Source organism: Cyprinus carpio, chromosome A12, assembly GCF_018340385.1.
Source record: "Cyprinus carpio isolate SPL01 chromosome A12, ASM1834038v1, whole genome shotgun sequence".
NCBI lineage: Eukaryota > Metazoa > Chordata > Actinopteri > Cypriniformes > Cyprinidae > Cyprinus > Cyprinus carpio.
The window spans coordinates 686,482-706,744 of NC_056583.1; the positions used below are offsets into that span (position 1 = coordinate 686,482).

The 20,263-nt window shown below is 37.2% G+C and overlaps 1 protein-coding gene across 3 annotated transcripts in view; it reads right to left on the reverse strand.

Annotated features, from left to right (window-relative positions):
• LOC109090821 (C-Jun-amino-terminal kinase-interacting protein 4-like) overlaps positions 1-20,167 on the reverse strand; it is a 43,561-nt gene extending 23,394 nt beyond the window's left edge. For 2 of the 3 annotated variants that reach the window (XM_042767075.1, XM_042767074.1), the window contains exons 1-4: positions 10,636-10,924; positions 7,259-7,409; positions 2,237-2,320; positions 790-967 (exon numbers count right to left, since the gene is read on the reverse strand). In XM_042767075.1, coding sequence (XP_042623009.1) covers positions 790-967; positions 2,237-2,320; positions 7,259-7,409; positions 10,636-10,796 — 574 coding nt within the window. In that variant the 5' untranslated portion in view covers positions 10,797-10,924. Of the gene's footprint in view, positions 1-789; positions 968-2,236; positions 2,321-7,258; positions 7,410-10,635; positions 10,925-13,222; positions 13,315-13,526; positions 13,598-16,009; positions 16,131-19,532 lie in introns of those variants that run through there. The other variant, XM_042767073.1, reaches the window with a different exon arrangement.
• Positions 20,168-20,263: the final 96 nt, after the last annotated feature.

A 20,263-nucleotide genomic window follows, 5' to 3' on the forward strand; every position in this document is an offset into this window, starting at 1 on the left:
GGTCTTCATTTCCCACATTACTATTAATAAGCAACAGTTTAGTAGTTTATTGAGGTTAATTAAAGTCAGAGTTAATAGTCAGTTAATCGTGAGAATCGGTCCCTAAACTTAAGTGTGATCTATATCAATACACATGAATTATAGGTTAAACAATATTGGATTTTGGGGATATAATAATAATTTGTTCAAAGAAAGGCAAAGAGATTATTGTGCCAATACTAGCAAAATCTACATACTGAGTGTGTTAAATAATGTGACGGTAGATACAAGTTTACACTTCATTAAATGCCAGCTCCAGTTTATAGTGTAACCAAAACACCAATAATATCCAGAAATAATTATTTTTATGCATAATGCATGACTTTTTTTTAATCATAAACAACCCCGAAATGCACTAGGACTCTTATTTTGTAATGCATATGCTTTACCACTTCCAGCTGTTCCTTCAAACAGATGATATAAACCATGCACTCATCTACAACATACACTTCAGTACTACAACAGAAACACCATCAAGTGTAAACCTGGAATAAATCTGCTCTGAAAGAATGCACAACAGCATCATGTTTAAGCTTTTAATGTTTAATAATCATATTAGGCCTTATTGCAATTCCTGTTCAAGACCACTTAAATGATAATGAAGACTTTTGTTAAACCATTTATGATTTTAAAAGACTTCATGGCCTTAAATTTTAAACTGAAGACATTTGAAGATTTCAGGACCCCTTGAATCCCGGAGTGAAGCATGCAGCGGAAGCAGAGCATCATTTGGACTGTGTGCGGAGTCACCTGTAGACGTCTCTGATGCCTCAGCGTCCTGTACGCCGATGTTCTTCCTGCTGTCTGGTTTAGCGCGGCTGGAGTCCAGGTTCCTGTCCGAACCCGATGCCATCGCTACATCTGACGCGGCTGCAGACTTGGCTGCGCTGGATGTGGACTCTGCTCTACCGGCACCAGAAAGCTCATCCTGAAACCCAGGTGACATGAAGCATTACCAGCGGCACTGAGTCATATGAATCATTTATGAATAAACAGTCATGGACTGCACATGTGTGCTAAATGAGACTGGGTGCCGTCTACATTAATCACGAAGAATAACACAATAAATATCATCACCTCATGCTAATGAAATCTCAGAATAATTTAGACATTTTTAATAATGGATTTAAGTAATCGTATGAACCCAGATCATACTAAATAAATATAGTTAACTAAACTAAAGTTTTTTTTTTAAAGAAATTAATACTTTTATTCATCAAGACAAGGATTCATTATATTGATCAAACGTGTCTGTAATGATATTTATAATGTGACAAAATATTTATTTCTCAAATAAATGCTGTTCTTCTGAACTTTCTGTTCATCTGTGAATCCTGAAAAATAAAATGTATCACAGTGTCCACAAAAATATTGTGCAGCACAGCTGTGTTCAACATTGATAATAATCAGAAATGTTTCTTGAGCAGCATATTAGAATGATTTCTGAAGATCATGTGACACTGAAGACTGGAGTAATGATGCTGAAAATACAGCTGCACATCACAGAAATACATTACAGTTTAACAGATATTCACATAGAAAACAGCTGTTTTACATTCTAATAATATTTCACAATTTTTACTGTATTTTTGGTCAAATAAATGCAGCCTTGCTGAGCAGAATAGACACTGACACACAAAACAAACATGATTTAGTGTTATCATAAACAATAAGCAAACTTTAAGTCATATTCCAGGTTATTCACTACAGTTTACTTTTTTTTTTCTTCTTTTTTTCAAAACAATGAATAGGGAATGAAGCTTAAAAAAAAAAAAAAAAAGAAGATTTTTCAAGCTTCATAAGGCATTCAAAAGCACCATAAAAGTATCGTAAAGACCCTTTACACAGCTGCTATTTTGAGAAGTTAGAAGTTGAAAATAACCGGGAATATTATTTTGACTTCACTATAAATTGCAACTGAAACTGCAAGCAATAACATGAACCACACAGATGCTGACTGCAACCACAACCACAGTTTAACTCTACACTCACTGCTTTCTTGAGCGATGTCTCTTATATGAGTTGGCCTGTATGTTGTTTATATGTTAGTATGTGGTTGCAGGCAGCAGTTTGTGGAATATGAATGCACTGGAGACGAGCCAAACACAGCACACTACACACTACGCACTACACACTACACACTACACACTACTGTGGCTGCTGTGGAGATTACAGCAGGACTAGCAGACGGGACTACCTTACTGGAGTCGCTCCACTGGGTCTCCAAACACTCCTGTGAACTCTTACCGTCCCCTCTCCCGAGGGATTCATTCCCCTCCAGCTGCCCAGAGAGAAACGTACAGTAAGCAACATGGTAGGTAGGGCGGCACTGCCCCTTTTTTCTGTTTATCACACACTCTGCCAGGGGGCTGATGGGAACTGCATTGCCATTATGTAAAAAGAAAACAAGGCCAGTCCTTCCCAAAAAGCATCAGGAGTCCGCTTGTCAAATCCAGATTAAGCTGTAACTACAGTAACATTAACTGTAGACCAGGATTACACATAATCTGGCTCTCATGGTGCATCAAAGCATGGCAGACAGTTTATTAAGGAAACTTTCTTTGTGTATTTTTATGATGCACTTTTTTAACGAAGCCGAGCTTTAAAACCAACATGAAATGACAATGGGAACCCATTTAATTGTCAAACCAGAAACTCATTGGCAGCCCTGGCTGAAAGCGATTACGTTTTATGAAAGATTACGAAGACATTTTCTTGACAGAACAATGACTAGTACACAACAAGACAAAGTTCACGCACTGCAAAAAAGACATTTTGTCTTTAAAGACCATTTTTTTGGCCACTGTAATAAAAACTTTTGTGATACCTTAATATCAAACCAGGCTCATTGGAAAAAACGTGCCTGCAAAATGATATCACGGTGCTACTTTTGATTATACGTTTTGCTACACATTCAAAGTGAAAATGTCCGGTGAGTGGCGCTAAAAGCAGATTTCATTTTATCCAAAATGATGAATGTGAATCTGGCAATGTTTTATTATGTTGGATGTTGTACGTATCGTGGCATTTCACAAATGGAATGGTGCTAAAAGGATACCCACGTTTGAAATTAATGTAACACCTACACTAACAAAACAACAACAGCAAACATGAGATAAAACACATTTGCTCAAGCAACCATGTGATTTTATGTTGCTTCTACAAGTCTCTGAGCTCTTTTATCATGACTGGTGTTTGAGGGACTCGTACCCGAGCGCTTCACATCACAAGTGCAATGCTGCACCGGGTGTGCTACCGAGCAAGTTTACTACATCAGAACAGACACACATATGGAGCTGCTTGTGAGATGATAACCTCAATATGTGTTAGTTTACAAATGATGCACTATGGTAAAAGTCTTTTGAGCTCATAACAGTATTGTGCAAGGAAATATGTGAAAATAAGTCTTTATTAATCGACAATCTGCCCTGTAATCATAATCTGTGTGAGAAGGGATAAAGTCATTGGTGATTTTCTGCCACTAGTGTTGATTTCAGCTGGAAGCTGCAGTGAATTGTATGTTTAGGTACATTTTTTTTTTGTACAATGAGCCTGAACACTTACATGCTCTGAATGCCTTTTTCTATTAACAAAGAATCTCAGAAAAAAAAAAAAAAGAGAAAATCTGCATGTTGACATTTCTTTCTGCTTTTGTTCGTATACACCGAGGCAAGACAGCATGATAGCATATTGTGAGGCCAGCACCCTCCAGCTCTTCAGATAAGGAGATGTTTTATTAATGTGACATTTTTTAAGTAGCACTACACCTGGTGACCGGGCTCTATAAAAACAACTAAAGCACTTCCGGTTATGGAAGTGCAATGAATCCACAGAACCGATAGCAGGTTTTACACTCCGGTTTGGAAAGCACAAACTTCAAAGCGGTCTTTCTTCTCCCAGACATATGCGCACAAGCCGACAAAAGCACAAGTGCGCACACACAAAACCTTGTTTGTAAGATGCTCCCATACTCTCGGGTTTCCATGGCAGCGTGTGCCAACTTTTTCTCAGCGCTGCAACTCAGAGCGGCTGAACCTGAGGAGAGGCTGACAGCACGTCATGGCCTAGTTTCTCACGTCTCTCAGGAGCAGCAGCGCTGAGACTCTGGGGGATGATATGGAGAGAAATGCAGAGTCACAGAGCACACAAAGGGCTGTCTGTATCAGTCTGACACAGCCTTCGTGCTTCTGAAACAGAGAGGACTCACCAGTGGCCTTGATGGGGTCTTACAATGAGAAATCAAATATTCATTGATCTTCTGAATTAACACATGTGCACCTACTGTGACTTTCAGAAGTCAAAAGACTGTGTATTAAAAAGGGCTTGAGCTTTCACAACTTTCTGGTGTCAGACTGATGAATGCATCATGTCACGATGAGGTAATGGGGATAAAGCTGAACTGATAATATTATTCATAAACACCAGAAGAACGAGAAATGTTGCACAGCGGTGGGCTGTTTCTGTATGTGTGTAGCACCTACAGCTCTGCACGTTCTTGAAAATTCATCAGGGATAAAAGATTGCAAATACACTAAAAAACAACAACAATTAAATACAAAAAGACAAGTTTTAAACTTACAATTAAATTGTGACCACGATTTAATTATATTAATAAAGGGGAAAGAATTAGTACAACATGGCGACAAATTAATTTTACAATTAATCTATTTTTTTCTTCTGCATGTCATGCACAGGGATCTGTACTTTTCTATGACAAAATTTTTTTTTTAATTCTCATATCTTTCGAGATGAAAACAGAAAAGTAGGTCAAATCGTAACAGAAAAAACCACTGTCAAGAAAACAAGAAATAAATGGAAAATGAGGGATTAAGAGGTATGAGAAGTGCATATGAAGTAGAAAAGAATGAAGTCTTTATCCTGGGGAAGAAGGGTATGAGGTGGTACAGAAGTAAACAAGGGTTTCTGGTGGCAGAGGTGCTCATCACATACCATCAGACTCCAGCAGTGTAAGCTGAAATATGAGCGTCACGCTTCAAAACCTCCTGCATCAGGCTCAAGCGACACCCTTACACTGTTTCAAGGTCAGTCTGTTCTAGGACGTCACGTGAGAGACTGACAATGACATCGTTTCTGACAAAACCAATGTGAACCAGGAGAGAGGAGAGGATTCAGATCAGTCCAGTGGATCCGTCGAGATGGGTTTTCCCCACAACTCGCACACGTGTGCCTCAAAATCTTGAAATATTCTTGGTGAGAACTACCCAGTTTGAGAGGTTTGTTTGTCTTAAGTTTTGAGAGGGTTGTAAACGTAAACACGGCAGGAAACGGTCGAGGGCAAATGATTACTTCATTAACATGAATATGTATGAAGGGGCGTAGTGCATGTATCTCTATGGGAGCACGGGAAAAAGAGGAGGTTTTGTAAAGCTGAGAACTGACCCAGGATCAGCCCTGGCCTGTTTGTTTGGCTCTTGGCCCTGTTAGGGCTCTGTTTAAGCATGCAGGCCTCAGAATGAGCTTCCTTCATGCTGGCAGTGCCACTCAGGCTTCTTTAACATATGTTCGGTGCGGATCCATTCAAAGAGGGAAGCACTCTCAATACTAACGGTGTCGTCATGCCTTTATTCCCCCAAAACATGTGATTTTATCGTGCTTCTACAAGTCTCTGAGCTCTTTTATGGTGACTGGTGTTTGAGGGACTCGTACCCGAGCGCTTCACATCACAAGAGCAATGCTGCACCGGGTGCGCTACCGAGCAAGTTTACTACATCAGAACAGACACACATATGGAGCTGTTTATGAGATGATAACCTCAAAATGTGTTAGTTTACAGATCATGCACTATGGTAAAAGTCTTCTGAGCTCATAAAATAGTATTGTGCAAGAAACCACACAAAAATAAGTCTTTATGAATGAACAATCCGCCCTGTAATCATAATCTCTGTGAAAATGAATCAAATTTTATGTTTAGGTCCAAACCCAAATAGAAACCTGTTTTACTATAGTATTAAAAGTTAAAATGAACAACAACCAAACTATTTATATCAATCGCTACTTATTTTGAGATATAATTAATTATTAATATTATATAAAAAAATATATATATATATTCAAATATTTATATTCAAAATCGATTAATAGCGGTGAATCGCTTCCAAAATAAAAGTATGTGTTTAAATAATACATGTGCGTGTATTTTATAAATATTTATATTACACATATTTCTTAAATATATACACGTGTGTGTATTTATAAATACATATAAATATACACAGTACACACACATATGTAAACATAATTTGATTTTTTAATCACAATTAATCAATTTTACAGCACTAATTACACACTACACCGCGACACACAATAAAAGGTATCTTTTCCATGTTAATCTGAATTTTTGTTCCAACCAGACATGACAGCAACATGCAAAGTTCCTATTTTAGAAACAGTTTGAGTTAGAAAATAATAATTTAAACAGTTGCTGGCATATATAAACCCTTCTTCATGATAGGTTTATTCAAACATACATTAAATATTGAAGACATCACTAACAGGTTAAGGAAAAATATTATGACCATTTAATATAATACATATACACATCTAGCTAACTAACAAGTTCATGCTTACTGAATGTCTTTCCTGAGGTAAATTATGTTATGTGTTATTACATTAAATATATTTACACGTTGTTTTGTTAATGTCTTTTCATGGATATAACACTGATTGAGCGATTACATGAGACATTATACATTTCAGTAAGTCGTACTTTTTCTTTAAACACACCTTCTTATGTCCATTCTTGTTTTTTTTTTTTTTTTTGTGCTATAACTAGTAGTAAAGAGTAAGAGATGATTGGTTCACGAACTAATCGTTTAGTTTATGTAGTTTTCCGTTAATGTGTGAACAAATGCACTAAATGTTATTGGCCATGTCACATTAAAAAGTGTGAAGAAGTTCAAAAGGTGACAGAATTTGAAAGCTGAGCGTTTCATATCAAAAAGTAACGAAGCACAAAGTTTATAGTTAATTTTTGATACCATATGCGCTACAAATAATATTTTGTGAACTTTTGTTCATGCATTAACAGAAAGCAACATCGATTAAAAGATTGATCTAAGGATTTAAGAATCGAGAAATTAATTGTAAACCCAGTCCTGCTCTCTAGGATCATTAAAGACATTTTGAAAAACGAGGTAGATTTTTCACCATACACTCCCACAATGTGAGTAAATAATCTGTAAACCGGTGCGTCTCTCACCTTGAGGCTGGTGTTGGAGTGAGGGTGGCTGAGATTGTTATATCTCCATGTGTCCGTTCCTGGAGTCTCCACGGCTTCCCTGTTCAGATCTGGGCTCATCACATCGCTTCCTGGCAATGAAAAGATACCCAGAGAGACGGGACGCTCCTTCCTAAATACACACAAAAAAACATGCGAATGAACACTTGTTGGGGTGTGTGATATTTATTGTCTACTATAATATGGTAATAGCTGTTTAACACTGTGCATGTCGACATTATAGAGTATGCATAAGTATATGCAAAAAAAATTAATAATAATAATAATAATAATAATAATAAAACCCATCTTGAGGGTCATTCACAAATGCATTCACTACGTGATAAAGCCTATTAGAATGCATTCAGAACGCCCCTTCAGTTCAAGTTATGAAAGCAAAAAAATATCCCTGTAGGGTTTTTGTTTTTCAAATTTATAAGATATGAGATATGAGCTAAGTATGAGATATGCCGTTTTCCCGAATACTGGCGCGTGAGTTCAATTGCAAATTTTGTATTGATTTTACATCGAGTTACTAGTTAAGACACAATAGTCTGTTTTTTTTTTCCTCAACAAAAATAGTTCCAAACAAAGCAAGAGCAGGACATCTGTGCAGTTTCGTTCCTGAATGAATCATTTTTGAATGAATCATATGAGTCAATGATTCAATGATCCATTCATAAAGACAGTAACTTGCTTGGTTTCTAAATGAATCAGCCGTTTTGAATGAATCACTCATCAAGTCCAGCACTTGCCATCACCTACTGGTGGTTTTAGTGTCTTATTTATTGATCCATGACAGGCCCAAACCAGCACAAAAACACTCTCTGCAAAATAGCCTTTAATTATCATTATCGGAAAAAAAAAAAATCCCAAAAATATTGATATATAATTCCGTCAATAGCACACACCCACACCAACAGACATGAAGTGAGCATCAAGTATTGGATGGAAATGACACCATATTGCCACCAAAACAAGTTTCTAAATTATATTGCCTTAAAATCGTGAGTGAGTGGTGCTTTTTTGGCGAAAAACACCATATTACTAAACTAAAACAAGTTTCTGAGTTACAATGGTTTCACAGCTATTTTATTTTTTTTTTACCTTGCTTTCTGGAGAAAAACTCATTGCCACCACGTAACAACTGGACTGACAACTTTCCCAGTATTATAAGGGGTTTCTAAGGCGCCTGGACTGGTAACTAGGGTGTTGCAATGTAAAAAGCCAACTCGAAAGTCTTTTCTGATCCTTATACATGTCTCAGTACAAGCCTTCTGGATGTTTCTGCCTCCAATACAAAGTTTCGGGTGGCAGAAGTAGTTGCCTTAGCAAACAGCACTAGCTCCTCTAGGAGAGCAGAGGAGCGGTTGACTGATGGGACTTTTCTTTTGTCTTCTCTGATTGTCTCTCTTCCTGTTGTGGGCTGCCACAGAGCTGCACTGAGAGCCTGAACCTGCTGACTGCACATTCAGAGCGGATCTGCTCACGTGAGCAGGATTCACTCCATTCAGCCTGAACAGTACAGTGAGGAAAGTGTAAAGTACGGTTTGGAAACGAGAACCAGATTTGAGGAAGTGTGGATTCAAATACTACTACAAAATAAACACATTTACGCTTGCATGGCAACTCGAAGCTTTATACATCAGATAGAGCTCCATGAATCTACATCAACACTCATGCTGAAGACACAACCTTGTGTAATCACACACATCACACAGGAAAGGAACTTCAGGTCTGAAATTCAACTCGTGAAGAGCTATTACATCACAGGCAGTTTCCGTCTCAAGTTATTCAGAAGTAATCTTGGCAGAAATCAGTCAAAAGCAACTAATATGATGTCTGCACTGGATCAACAAGTCCAGCGGTCTTCAACTAAATCATATAAAACTAGATGAAAAAGATTCATCTGAGATGGGCTCAGAAGCAAGCACAGTTTCCCTTTTATCAAAACATAAAAGCGATTGTTTCATTTCTTGCAACGAACCCAAGCGCTGCTCTCTGGAGTCAGGATCAGAGGTAGTTGAAACGCTTTCAAAATGATCAAAATCACTTTCATTACTCAGATTTAATCAGTAAATATCATCTACCAGAGTTCTCTGGATACATTAGAATATCACACAGTCAGAAAACACTTTTTGTTGATTATATTTTTTTATCCATTTTAACTCAAATTGTATTTATCGGTCTTTTATTCTGGTTTATGATAAGAGGTCTACTGTCAACATTTCCAGAATTACAGTCAAATAATTGTACAGTAAATATTTAGCATAGAGAAAATAATTTCTATTTTAGAAACTTTTTTCAACTTTTGTGACACTGTTTTTTGTTTTACCTCCAAATTGTCTTAATTATGCTAAAACACAATATAGTTCAAATGTTTGTGGTTGGAAAGATTTTTTTGATGAAAGAAGTTTCTTCTGCTCAGCAAGGCTGCATTTATTTGGTCAAAAATACAGTAAAAATTGTGCAATATTATTATAATTACAACCAGCAGTTTTCTATGTGAATCTCTGTTAAAGTGTTGTTTTTTTTTGTGATGTTAAGATTTATTTTCAGCATCATTACTCCAGTCTTCAGTGTCACATGATCTTCAGAAATCATTCTAATATGATTATTTGCTGCTCAAGAATGAATGGCAGTTTTACTAGTGGAGGCCTTATTATCTTAAACAAATGTAGTATTATATATATATATATATATATATATATATATATATACACACACACACACACACACACATATATATATATATACATATACATATATACACATATACATATACATATATACACATATACATATATATATATATATATACATATATTTTTTTTTTTTTTTTTTTTTTTAAGCTCAGGTTACAGTGTTTACAAGTTTTACAACTCTAATCACCTGAAGACAACACTACGACCACGAAACCAGTTTAACATCTCCAAACAATCACCAGAAAGCTCTTCAGAGCAGCAAACAATACTATCAGGTGTTCAACTGCAGCTGTACTGAATGCAACTCTAGGAAGTACAGAAGTACAGAACAAACTGAAGCCTTAGAGAATGAACAATACGCATTTCTCAGACAGAACACCAGACAGAAAACTGCACTGTGTGTTGATGAGAGAAATGCTTGATCCATTCTTGTTTACTACATTCTCTCGACTCGTCTCAGAGGTGACAGACACGTGATGAACAAGCAGTGCATGATTGCAATACGGTGGAAAGTCATGCACGACATCAGTAACGTACAAAGACCGAGCGACCGACAGAAATGCAGGAAAAACAGAAGCTCAACATGAAGAGGATCAGTAACTAGAATAACTAGGCTAACACACACACACACACACGCGCTCTGTGGCTGCGTACCTGCTGATGCGGGGCAGGGAGTGTGTGATGGCGGGCAGGCCGTTAGAGACGGAATAATGCACCAGCAGCAGAACGGAGAGAGAGACCAGCACGGCAGAGTTGATGACCACCGCGCCCCCCACGAAGCCAAAGACAAACAGCAGCATGCATCCCGGACTCATGACTGCCAGCACACGCTACGGGCCGCCCGCCGCCCCCCGATACTCGAAAACAATCCCATCAACACCGGCACAGCAGCGCGAGGATCTGTGTGTGTGTGTGTCTGAGCAGCCTCTCACTGCTGTGACATCATCCACTCCGGCGAGCAGCGGACACACACACACGAGCGGCTTTACAGCAGCTGTCTGTCCTTGTGTGTTGCTCACGCACTCCTCTCATGCCTCATGAACAGCTCTTGTGCACTAATTCTGTATGTATTTTCTGTTTTCCGTTCCACAGCTGATTGGATGTGGGAACAGATGCATTTATGCAAATCAGAGAGAACCACAAACACACTCCAGCTGATGCCGATACCGATTATTACAGATCAAGCAGACCGATATTTTGAACCGATATACATTTCTGGTGTAAATATGAAAATTAATGTCAAAGTTAAGAATAACAAGGACTCTGACAAAAACTTTTTTTTAATGCTTTTAAATCATTTTAGCAGCAAAAATTGATTTTGAAAATGACGGATAACCATAAAAAAAGCTTAATATCAACACCGATAATCGGAATCCCTGACTTTGAAGGGCATGTATTGTATTTACGCAATTTAAAATAAACAAAATGCAACTTGTTATCTGGCATTATGCATATTAAATACAGCAAGTCTTTAACACCAGTGAGTGTAAAACTATGGAAGCCCATTTCCGCCACCGAAAAAAAAAAAAAAAAAAGGTAATTGAGACTTTTTTTCTCAGAATTGCTTGATATAAACACAATCGTGTAAAATAAAGTCAGAATTGTGAGATATAGACACGCAATTATAATATATCTTGCGATTACGACTTTATTTCTCAGACTTGCGACTTTATTTTTCAGAATTGTGACTTTATATCACACATTTTTGATAAAAAAAAAGTCATAAAATTATATATAAAAAAAAGTGAGATATAAAAAGTCGCAATGACCTTGTTTTATTATTTTTTTTTTCAGTGGCAGAAACAGGCTTCCATATAAAACACATTGTTCTTTAAAATCAATGCCGGAATAAAAATAATTATTTCCACAAAAAAAAAAAAAAAAAAAAAAAAAAAAAAAAGGTTATGGTGTTAAAATTAGCTTAAATATAGACGGGAACAACTTTTAATACCACATACTACATAACTGTTGATTATTCCCTTGAAATTGTAATTGTGATTATTAATGATTATGCTTATCACTGAATGATGTTTATGCCATAGTTTAGATGAAAATAAGCTGAAAACACTAACTGAAAAACTTTTATTGATTTTCTATTGTATTAAGCAACAAATGTCAACTATAGATTGGAAAAGCACTGGAAAAACCTTTAAGATAAGCTGTAGCAAGAGAAAACACATCTTAAACACGCAGAATAACAAAACTGGACTTTGAACGATTGCCTAATTGTGGCATTCATTAGATATTTGATTAATTGCGCAGCCCAACCACACACTGCTGTTTTTCAGAACACTTTGATTCGACACGATCACATTTTTAAAATAATCCCATAATCCTCTCAGCAGATGGATCCATCTATAAACCAACAGTTGTGTCCTTCACAAGCAACACATGATTCTCACAACATTTGTAACATGGTTCAGTCCAGCACGGGGTGGGGGTAACATTTATTACGGTTTCATTCTGCTTTCTCATGTCTGAAAATCATAAGATTAATTGGGATTACTTTATTCTATGACAGTCACAGTTTATTTTTTTAATTAAACCAAATCTTTATAGTCCAAAGATTTTTTTAAGGAACTCTTTGATGCATTAAATTGATCAAAAGTGACAGTAAAGACATTTATAATGTTACAGTAGATTTCTATTTCAAATAAATGTTGTTCTTTTGAACTTTCTATTCATCTGTGAATACTGAAAAATAAAATGTATCACAGTTTCCACAAAAATATTAACTGTTTTCAACATTGATAATAATCAGAAATGTTTCTTGAGCAGTAAATCAGCATATTAGAATGATTTCTGAAGATCATGTGACACTGAAGACTGGAGTAATAATGCTGAAAATACAGCTTTGCATCACAGAAATAAATTACAGTTTAACAGAGATTCACACAGAAAACATCTGTTTTAAATTAGAATAATATATCACAATTTTTACTGTATTTTTGATTAAATAAACACAGCCCTGGTGAGCAGAAGAGACTTCTTTCAAAAACATTATGAACACAAATCTTACTGACCACAACCTTTCGAACAGAAGTGTAAATATTTAACAGATATTTCATACAGTCAAATGAAAATATAAAAACTAAATAATTAAATTTAGCAAACAACATGTTGTCTTTATAATATCAGACAGGCTAGACCCAACCATCATTTGAAACCCTTGTAGAAACCATTAATTACAGCTAGCTTTACACACACAGAACTGTGTAGGTGTAGTGTTCAGAAACCTCACCTCAGTCTGCTCTGACTCGCAGCGTCTGTGGTCTCTCCCGTCATCTGATGGTATTTGGTACGTTCCAAGTGCTCCATGTAACTGTGGATCATCTGTGAATGCACACACACACATTACTGGTTGACGACAGCAGCAGTTCACAACCTTAAACCAATGCACTAAAGGAAAACATGAAGAAATCTGCATTTCTCCTCTGCTCGAGCGTCTCCCAATCTAGCTTTTTTCATGTAAACGCGGAGATGCTTTGTAACAAACCGCTTATGTGATTCTTGTAATGCGTGAGCAAATTCTAAGAAATTCTTACCTCTGTGTGTCTCTGATGCAGGGCATTGTACTCTTTCTTCAGCTCGGCTTCACGCTCATCTAATCTTCCAACTGAAAACAGAGTATGTTTAATGCTATTTGTATTTGTTTAAACATAAATATGCATGTAAGGACCTGAACAGAGAAGAGGTCATATACTGCAGTAACAACACACAGCCAGAAGGGGTCAGTAGAGCAACAGAAATATACCAACATAATGATAAAAATTCATCTTTTAAAAATTTAACCCAAAAGTTGAGTGAGTCCATATTTGACCCAGAGTTGGGTTGAAATAACCCCACAGATTTTAGAGTGTATCTACATTAATAATATAATGCAATTTGATATGAATATCCCACATTTCTGGCATAATACCATGGTGCAGTTACTAGAGTAAATCCATGGTAAATGATGCCGATCTGTAGATTGAAAAGCCTTCTTTATATTGCAGTAATTATATAGTAAATGTGTGTCAATAATAAAGGTAACATATCAAATATTCATGAGGAATCGCTGGCGATATCAAATAAAGCCTCTTTGTGGATATGATGATTAATAAGTTTTAAGTTCGAGTTTCAAGCTTCCTAAAAGCTGTCGTTACACTAGTTTCAGGTTCCTCATCGCCGCTGGACTCTTTACTAGAATAATGTTGACAAGATTAGCTTCTGTGCAACAGTTTGTGTGTGTTTCAGTGAATAGATACAGAACTCTGATTCAGAAATGTGTTCATGTCATCACTAAAAAATACTACATGTTGTTTGTTAAATAAAATTAATTGGCTTTTATATTTTAATTTGACTTAAGCCAAAAGAAAAATAAATATCTGTAAAATATTTACACTTCTGTTTGAAAAGTTGTGGTCAGTAAGATTTGTGTGTGTAATGTTTCTGAAAGAAGTCTCTTCGAGGCTGCATTTATTTGACCAAAAATACAGTAAAAATTGTGAAATATTATTCTAATGTAAAACAGCTGTTTTCTGTGTGAATCTCTGTTAAAGTGTAATTTATTTCTGTGATGTGCAGCTGTATTTTCAGCATCATTACTCCAGTCTTCAGTGTCACATGATCTTCAGAAATCATTCTAATATGCTGCTCGAGAAACATTTCTGATTATTATTTCTGAATATTTTTGTGGAAACTGTGATACATTTATTTTCCACCATTCACAGAGGAATATAAAGTTCAAAAGAACAGCATTGATTTAAAATAGAAATTGTTTCTAACTTTATAAATGTCTTTCCTGGCACTTTAGATCAATTTAATGCATCCTTGATTAATAAAAATATTAATTTATTTCACAAAGAAACCCAAACGTTTAAACACTAGTATATAAAATATAAATTAAATATTTATTTCAATGCATTTAAAATATTAAATATAATTTTTCCTGGCTTTCTGCCTCGATTAATGCATCTACATTTTTATTTGCATTAAACATTTTTGATCTACACGGCAACAAAAGCTGATTGGCTGTGATTACAGTTCATGTGACCGGAAGAAAAAAATGAAAAAATCTAATGAAGAGAGTCAAAGTTCCAAACTAGCATTTAGAAATTAGAAAGGCTTCATGAGGTTGATTTATTATAATATCTAGCAATATAAAAAGCAAGTATGGGACAATAGTGAGTGAATTAAAGTGCGCTTCATCACAGTCAACTTAACAAGTGCTGTTTACGGTTACAGTAGGGAAATAATAAAGAGTTTCTGTTAAGCACAAAATGGGAAGTTCTTGCACTAACACAACGGATTGAATCACTTCAGGTCAGAAATACAGGGAACATGTTCTAATCCTCAATCGATGGCATTCAGTAGATGAGGAGCTGAGCCCTTCTAACTCATGTGTGTGAGTTCAGCGGCCCTTAAGCTGTAATCCAGCTCAGCCCAACACAGCACAGCGTGTGATTCTCAGTCAGTCTGATCAGGAAACCAGGAGAATGAAAGCTTTGTCTCGCTTCACAGAGAAGACTTCACCTGCCAAACACCACAATGATCCAAAGACAGCCAGCACTTATTACCTGGTTTATGAAGACTTAACTAGAGAACAGCGTTCTGCAAGAAGGCTCAAATTAAATTACATCCCGATATTCTTATTTATCTCAACATTCAGTATATATCTTGATACAGAAAGAGAAAAATGTAGATGTATCAGTTCTGCTGCAGGCTATAGGATGTGTTCAACATATTTAAATTGTTATTAATGTATTAAAAACTCTACATTTAAAATGCTTTTTTTTTTTTATTACACAAAAATAAAATTTTCACTTAGAAATTTCACAAATAATTCCAAAAAAAGGCAAGTAACACACCAAATTAAATGTGACATTTTAAAGTTGAAAAACTGAACTGAAACTGATTTTCTTACACCTTAAAAAAAAAAAAAAACTTATTAAAACAGCTCAAAGACTAATTTTTTTTAATGAGGACAAGCCTAAATTTGAAAGAGTTGTGAATATTGAGCACAGGTGAGGTAAAGCAGGTAACTTACTCTGGTCTGCGTAGTTCTTGGTCTTGAGCTCCATCTGTCTGGTCTGAGCCTCCAGCATCTGCACGCGGTTCTGGAGATCTTTCTTATCCTGTTCTTGAGAGTCCTCATACTCAATATATCTCTAGAGGACACAGAGAGAGATTTTACACACACTGAGATACTTCTACAGGTACGCTGTACAGTCTAACACTCAGTCTGGAGTCGTTTTTTAAGTCCCTTTTGCTCCTCAAGGGTGCATTTATTAAGTCAAAAATACAGTAAAATAGTGAAATATTATTCGAATTTAAAACGGATGTTTTCTGTGTGAATGTGTATCAAACTGTAATTTATTTCTGCGATCAAAGCTGTATTTTCAGGATTTAAATGCTTGAAATATGGCAAACATGAAAGTTTCTGAAGGGCTCGTTACCAGTGCAAATAAAAAGAAACGTTTACAGAATAAATAGCCAATGGAGGCGTTTATGCTTAAACCGAGAGAAGCCGAAATCATAATCATGATTAATACACGATTCATCGTGCAGGAGGGGTATAACGTGCACAGACGTGTGACTGTAGTAGTGAACTGGAGTAGAATAAGAGCACAGGGAAGCAGCCGAGGCGTGCGTGTTGAGTTCATCATGTGATCCGAAGGACAGCGCTCACATGACAGCGGAGCAGAGGAAAAGCGTCTGGATGAATACAGACTTCAGGCTCTCTGCTCCACATAATATCCTCATTGTGCCTCCAGAGACAGAGGCTGCTGTGTAGCTCCACTCTGTTGATCGGGGCTCAGAGCCATCGCTCATAACAGCTACGAGATAAACCGTGCTAGCGGGCTTTCACACGGATTCACCGGCTCTGAACTGGGTTAGGAAGAGTCACATGAGGTCAGGCACGAACAGAGGATGAATCTGTCACACGTGCATTAAAAAGTGCACTCAAACGGAGCAGATGCTGATATTTATACGATGTAATATAACTGCAATGTAGATCTTTATAATAATAGAGCAGATACTGACATGAATATCAGCGGTCGCTCTATATCTCCAGTAATGTGTCTCAGTGAGATGAGATGTAAATGATCCAAACATATAATGATTGAGAGATGAAGAAATAAAGGCTCCTCAGAAGATGTGAGATGTTCTGGAGGCTTGTGAAGATCATTCCTCCGCTGAGGAACAATGAAAGTAAAGCTTCTGGAAACAAACGCTCCTCAAAAGATCCTGATGATCAGATTTGAGACTCTAAAACATGATTGATGGAGAATTAAGTAAAGCTGAGCTGCTTCAGTCCAGTAAGAGTTCATCTGGAGATATTACTGCAGTTATTCTGACCTTTACTTGATCAAAATCACTCAAGATCTGACACCAGAAAGACACGAGAAGCTGGACCTTTGTACAGTTACACTAAAAGAGCTTTGACTTAAACTATCAATCAGAGACAGATGTTGATTGTTTAGAATTGTGTGTATCAAATATGATACAGTAGCATTAAAGGGTTATCATGAAGTTTATAACAGGATTTTGGTGCATCGAGTGAATCACTTCCAGTGAAAAATGCAGGATTGCACACGTTGCTCTAAATCTGACTGCTGTGACATAAACGCAGGAAGTAAGAATAAAAGAGCTGAGTCTCAGAAATATCCCAACTGGAGAAAGGAACTCCGGAAGCTCTTCTCCGGTGCATTCGAAGCCCTTCCCTGACATTTCCTTCCAGAGTCTACAAATACAAAGTGCAAACCTTGCTGTGGATCCTGACAAACTCTACAGTGTGCCATCAAAGGCCTCTGGCAATGAGAGGAAAAACAACCTGACGTTCTGCATGGGTTTGAGGTCATATAACAGGTTTAAGGCACTTAAGAGATGTTCTTCTCATACAAAGGTGAAACTTGTTTGACAGCAAAGTGCTGACTTGCTCAAGCTGTAATCAGTTCGTCACATTAACAATTAATCTGGTTTCAGCATGCACACAGAGACACAGGATTACAACAACAGGCCCATGCTTTTAAACATCTCACGAACATCCAGCGGAAAGCTCAGAACCGTACAGTTAATAACAAGACAGCAACACCATCAAGCTGAACAGAGGCACAATCACTCCAATGCAAAAAAAGACAGAATCGTGGAATCTAGTTATATACAGTAGTGTGCCAGACAGCAAACATCCTTTATGCATTTAAATGCCAAAGCTGTGATTTAGGACACATTCCAGAAGTGATGCATTCCTGTAAACCCAACACACTTGCATAATTTCACTTGTTAATATCCGAATGCATGGAGTTATAAATTTAGCTGACTTAGACATATATTACAACTACAGGACACGGCTTGCTCGACCGGACAGCTGTTAGGTGTGTTTATAACAGAACCACTTCCCTTCCTTACATGCGATGACTAAACACATCCAGAGCAGAAGTGATGTGACCACTGGAAACATTCTGCATCGTTCTGCTTCTGACATAATCGTGGTTTGCAGGCTATACTTAGACTCGAGCCAGCGCGGGTCTAACACGTTCTTCCGTCACGGACACCTCGACAGGCTTCCACACCTTCCCCACGAGCCACAAGATCCTTCAGGAATCATCCTGATGTACTGATTTATCATCAATGTTGGAAACTTTTTTTTTTTTTTTTTACTTTTTCAGGATTATTTGATTAATAAAGTTAAAAAGAGCAGCATTTATTTAAAATATAAATATTTTCTAACAATACAAGTCTTTATTATCACTTTTTATCAGTTGTGTAACACATCCTTGTTGAGTAAAAGCTTTCATTTCTTTAAAAAAATAAAAAATAAAAAATAAATAAAGAAGCAAAAATACCGACCCCAAACTTTTGAACGGTTGTGTACTGTATATTGTTACAAAAGATTTCTATTTTGAATAAATGCTGTTCTTTTTAACTTTTTACTCAGCAAATAATCTTGAAAAAATAAAAATATATATAAAGTAGCAAAACTATAATAAATCAGCATATTATTATGATTTCTGAAGATCATGTGACACTGAAGACTGGAGTAATGATGCTGAAAATACAGCTGCGCATCACAGGAATAAATTATATATTAAAGTATATTAAAATAGAAAACTGTTATTTTAAATTGCAATAATATTTCACAATATAACAGCATTTTTCTGTATTTCTGATCAAATAAAAGCAGCCTTGATAAGCAGAAGAGACTTCTTCTAAAAAAAAAAAACAAATTTTAAAAAAAAAAAAAAAAAAATACTCACTGTAAACAGGAATAACACTGTAAAGTTTAGTATAAAAGTTACTTTCTGGCTACTTAGGAGAAAAAAAAAAAGAAACTCATGGCCTTATAAAATATGTAATGTAACTGAAATGTACAGATGCAGTTTTCTCTCTATTAGTCTGAAAAAAAGAAATGAAATGAAACCGCATAATATGTCCAGTGCATGAAACGCAAGGTGTCACGCGCACGATATGTCCAGTGCATGAAACGCAAGGTGTCACGCGCACGCTTCAGAAGGGTTAACTGCGTCCAGCCCCGGGAACTGTTCTCCTCAGGTGGCCTAGTCTCTCACCTCCTCGGCGCTCTTCCTCTGTGCCTTTTGTAGTTAGTGATGAGTTGCTAGTTGTTCTTTTTCCTCCTTCAGCAGCTCCAGCTCCACCTCCTGCTCCCGTTTCTCCGCGAACACCGAGTCCAAGTTCTCCAGAACCGCCACGACGAGCGGCATGAGCTCCTTCACCACGTCCTCGTCGTACGTGCCGATCATCCGCTCGAACTCGCGGTAGATGGAGCTCGCCAAGCCGGACACCCGCTCGGACATCACCGCAGAAGCGCCCGGGTCCTCCTGGTAAAGGACGCCGTCCTCCAGCTCCATCTCTCCTCGTCTGTCGCTGATGTCTTCCGAGCTCTCTTCCGTTAAAGTCTTCCGTTACTTTCAGACGCTAACGTTAACTCTCCAGACGAGCTCTGTTTACTTCGCGACGTCTGCTGTTCGACTTACATTCACGAGGAACTTTTAGGAAGTCACTCCAACACCGAGAGAGAGTAAAGCCGCTCCGCTGCCGAGCTGCCCGGTCCCGGTCCTCGGGGACGGTTGTTTGTCCGGGATAATCTGCACTAAACTGCAGCGGTTAAGTACAGTCCCGACAGAGACGCGACTAGCGGACCTGACCGTCACGCGATGACGTCACGGCCCAGGAGCGCGGTGGGCGGGGCGACGGAGGAGAAGTTTGTTGACACTTTTGCTGTCTGCTTTGTTTATTGGACTCTAGCAGTTCGCATTTAAATATTTGCATATAAATCACT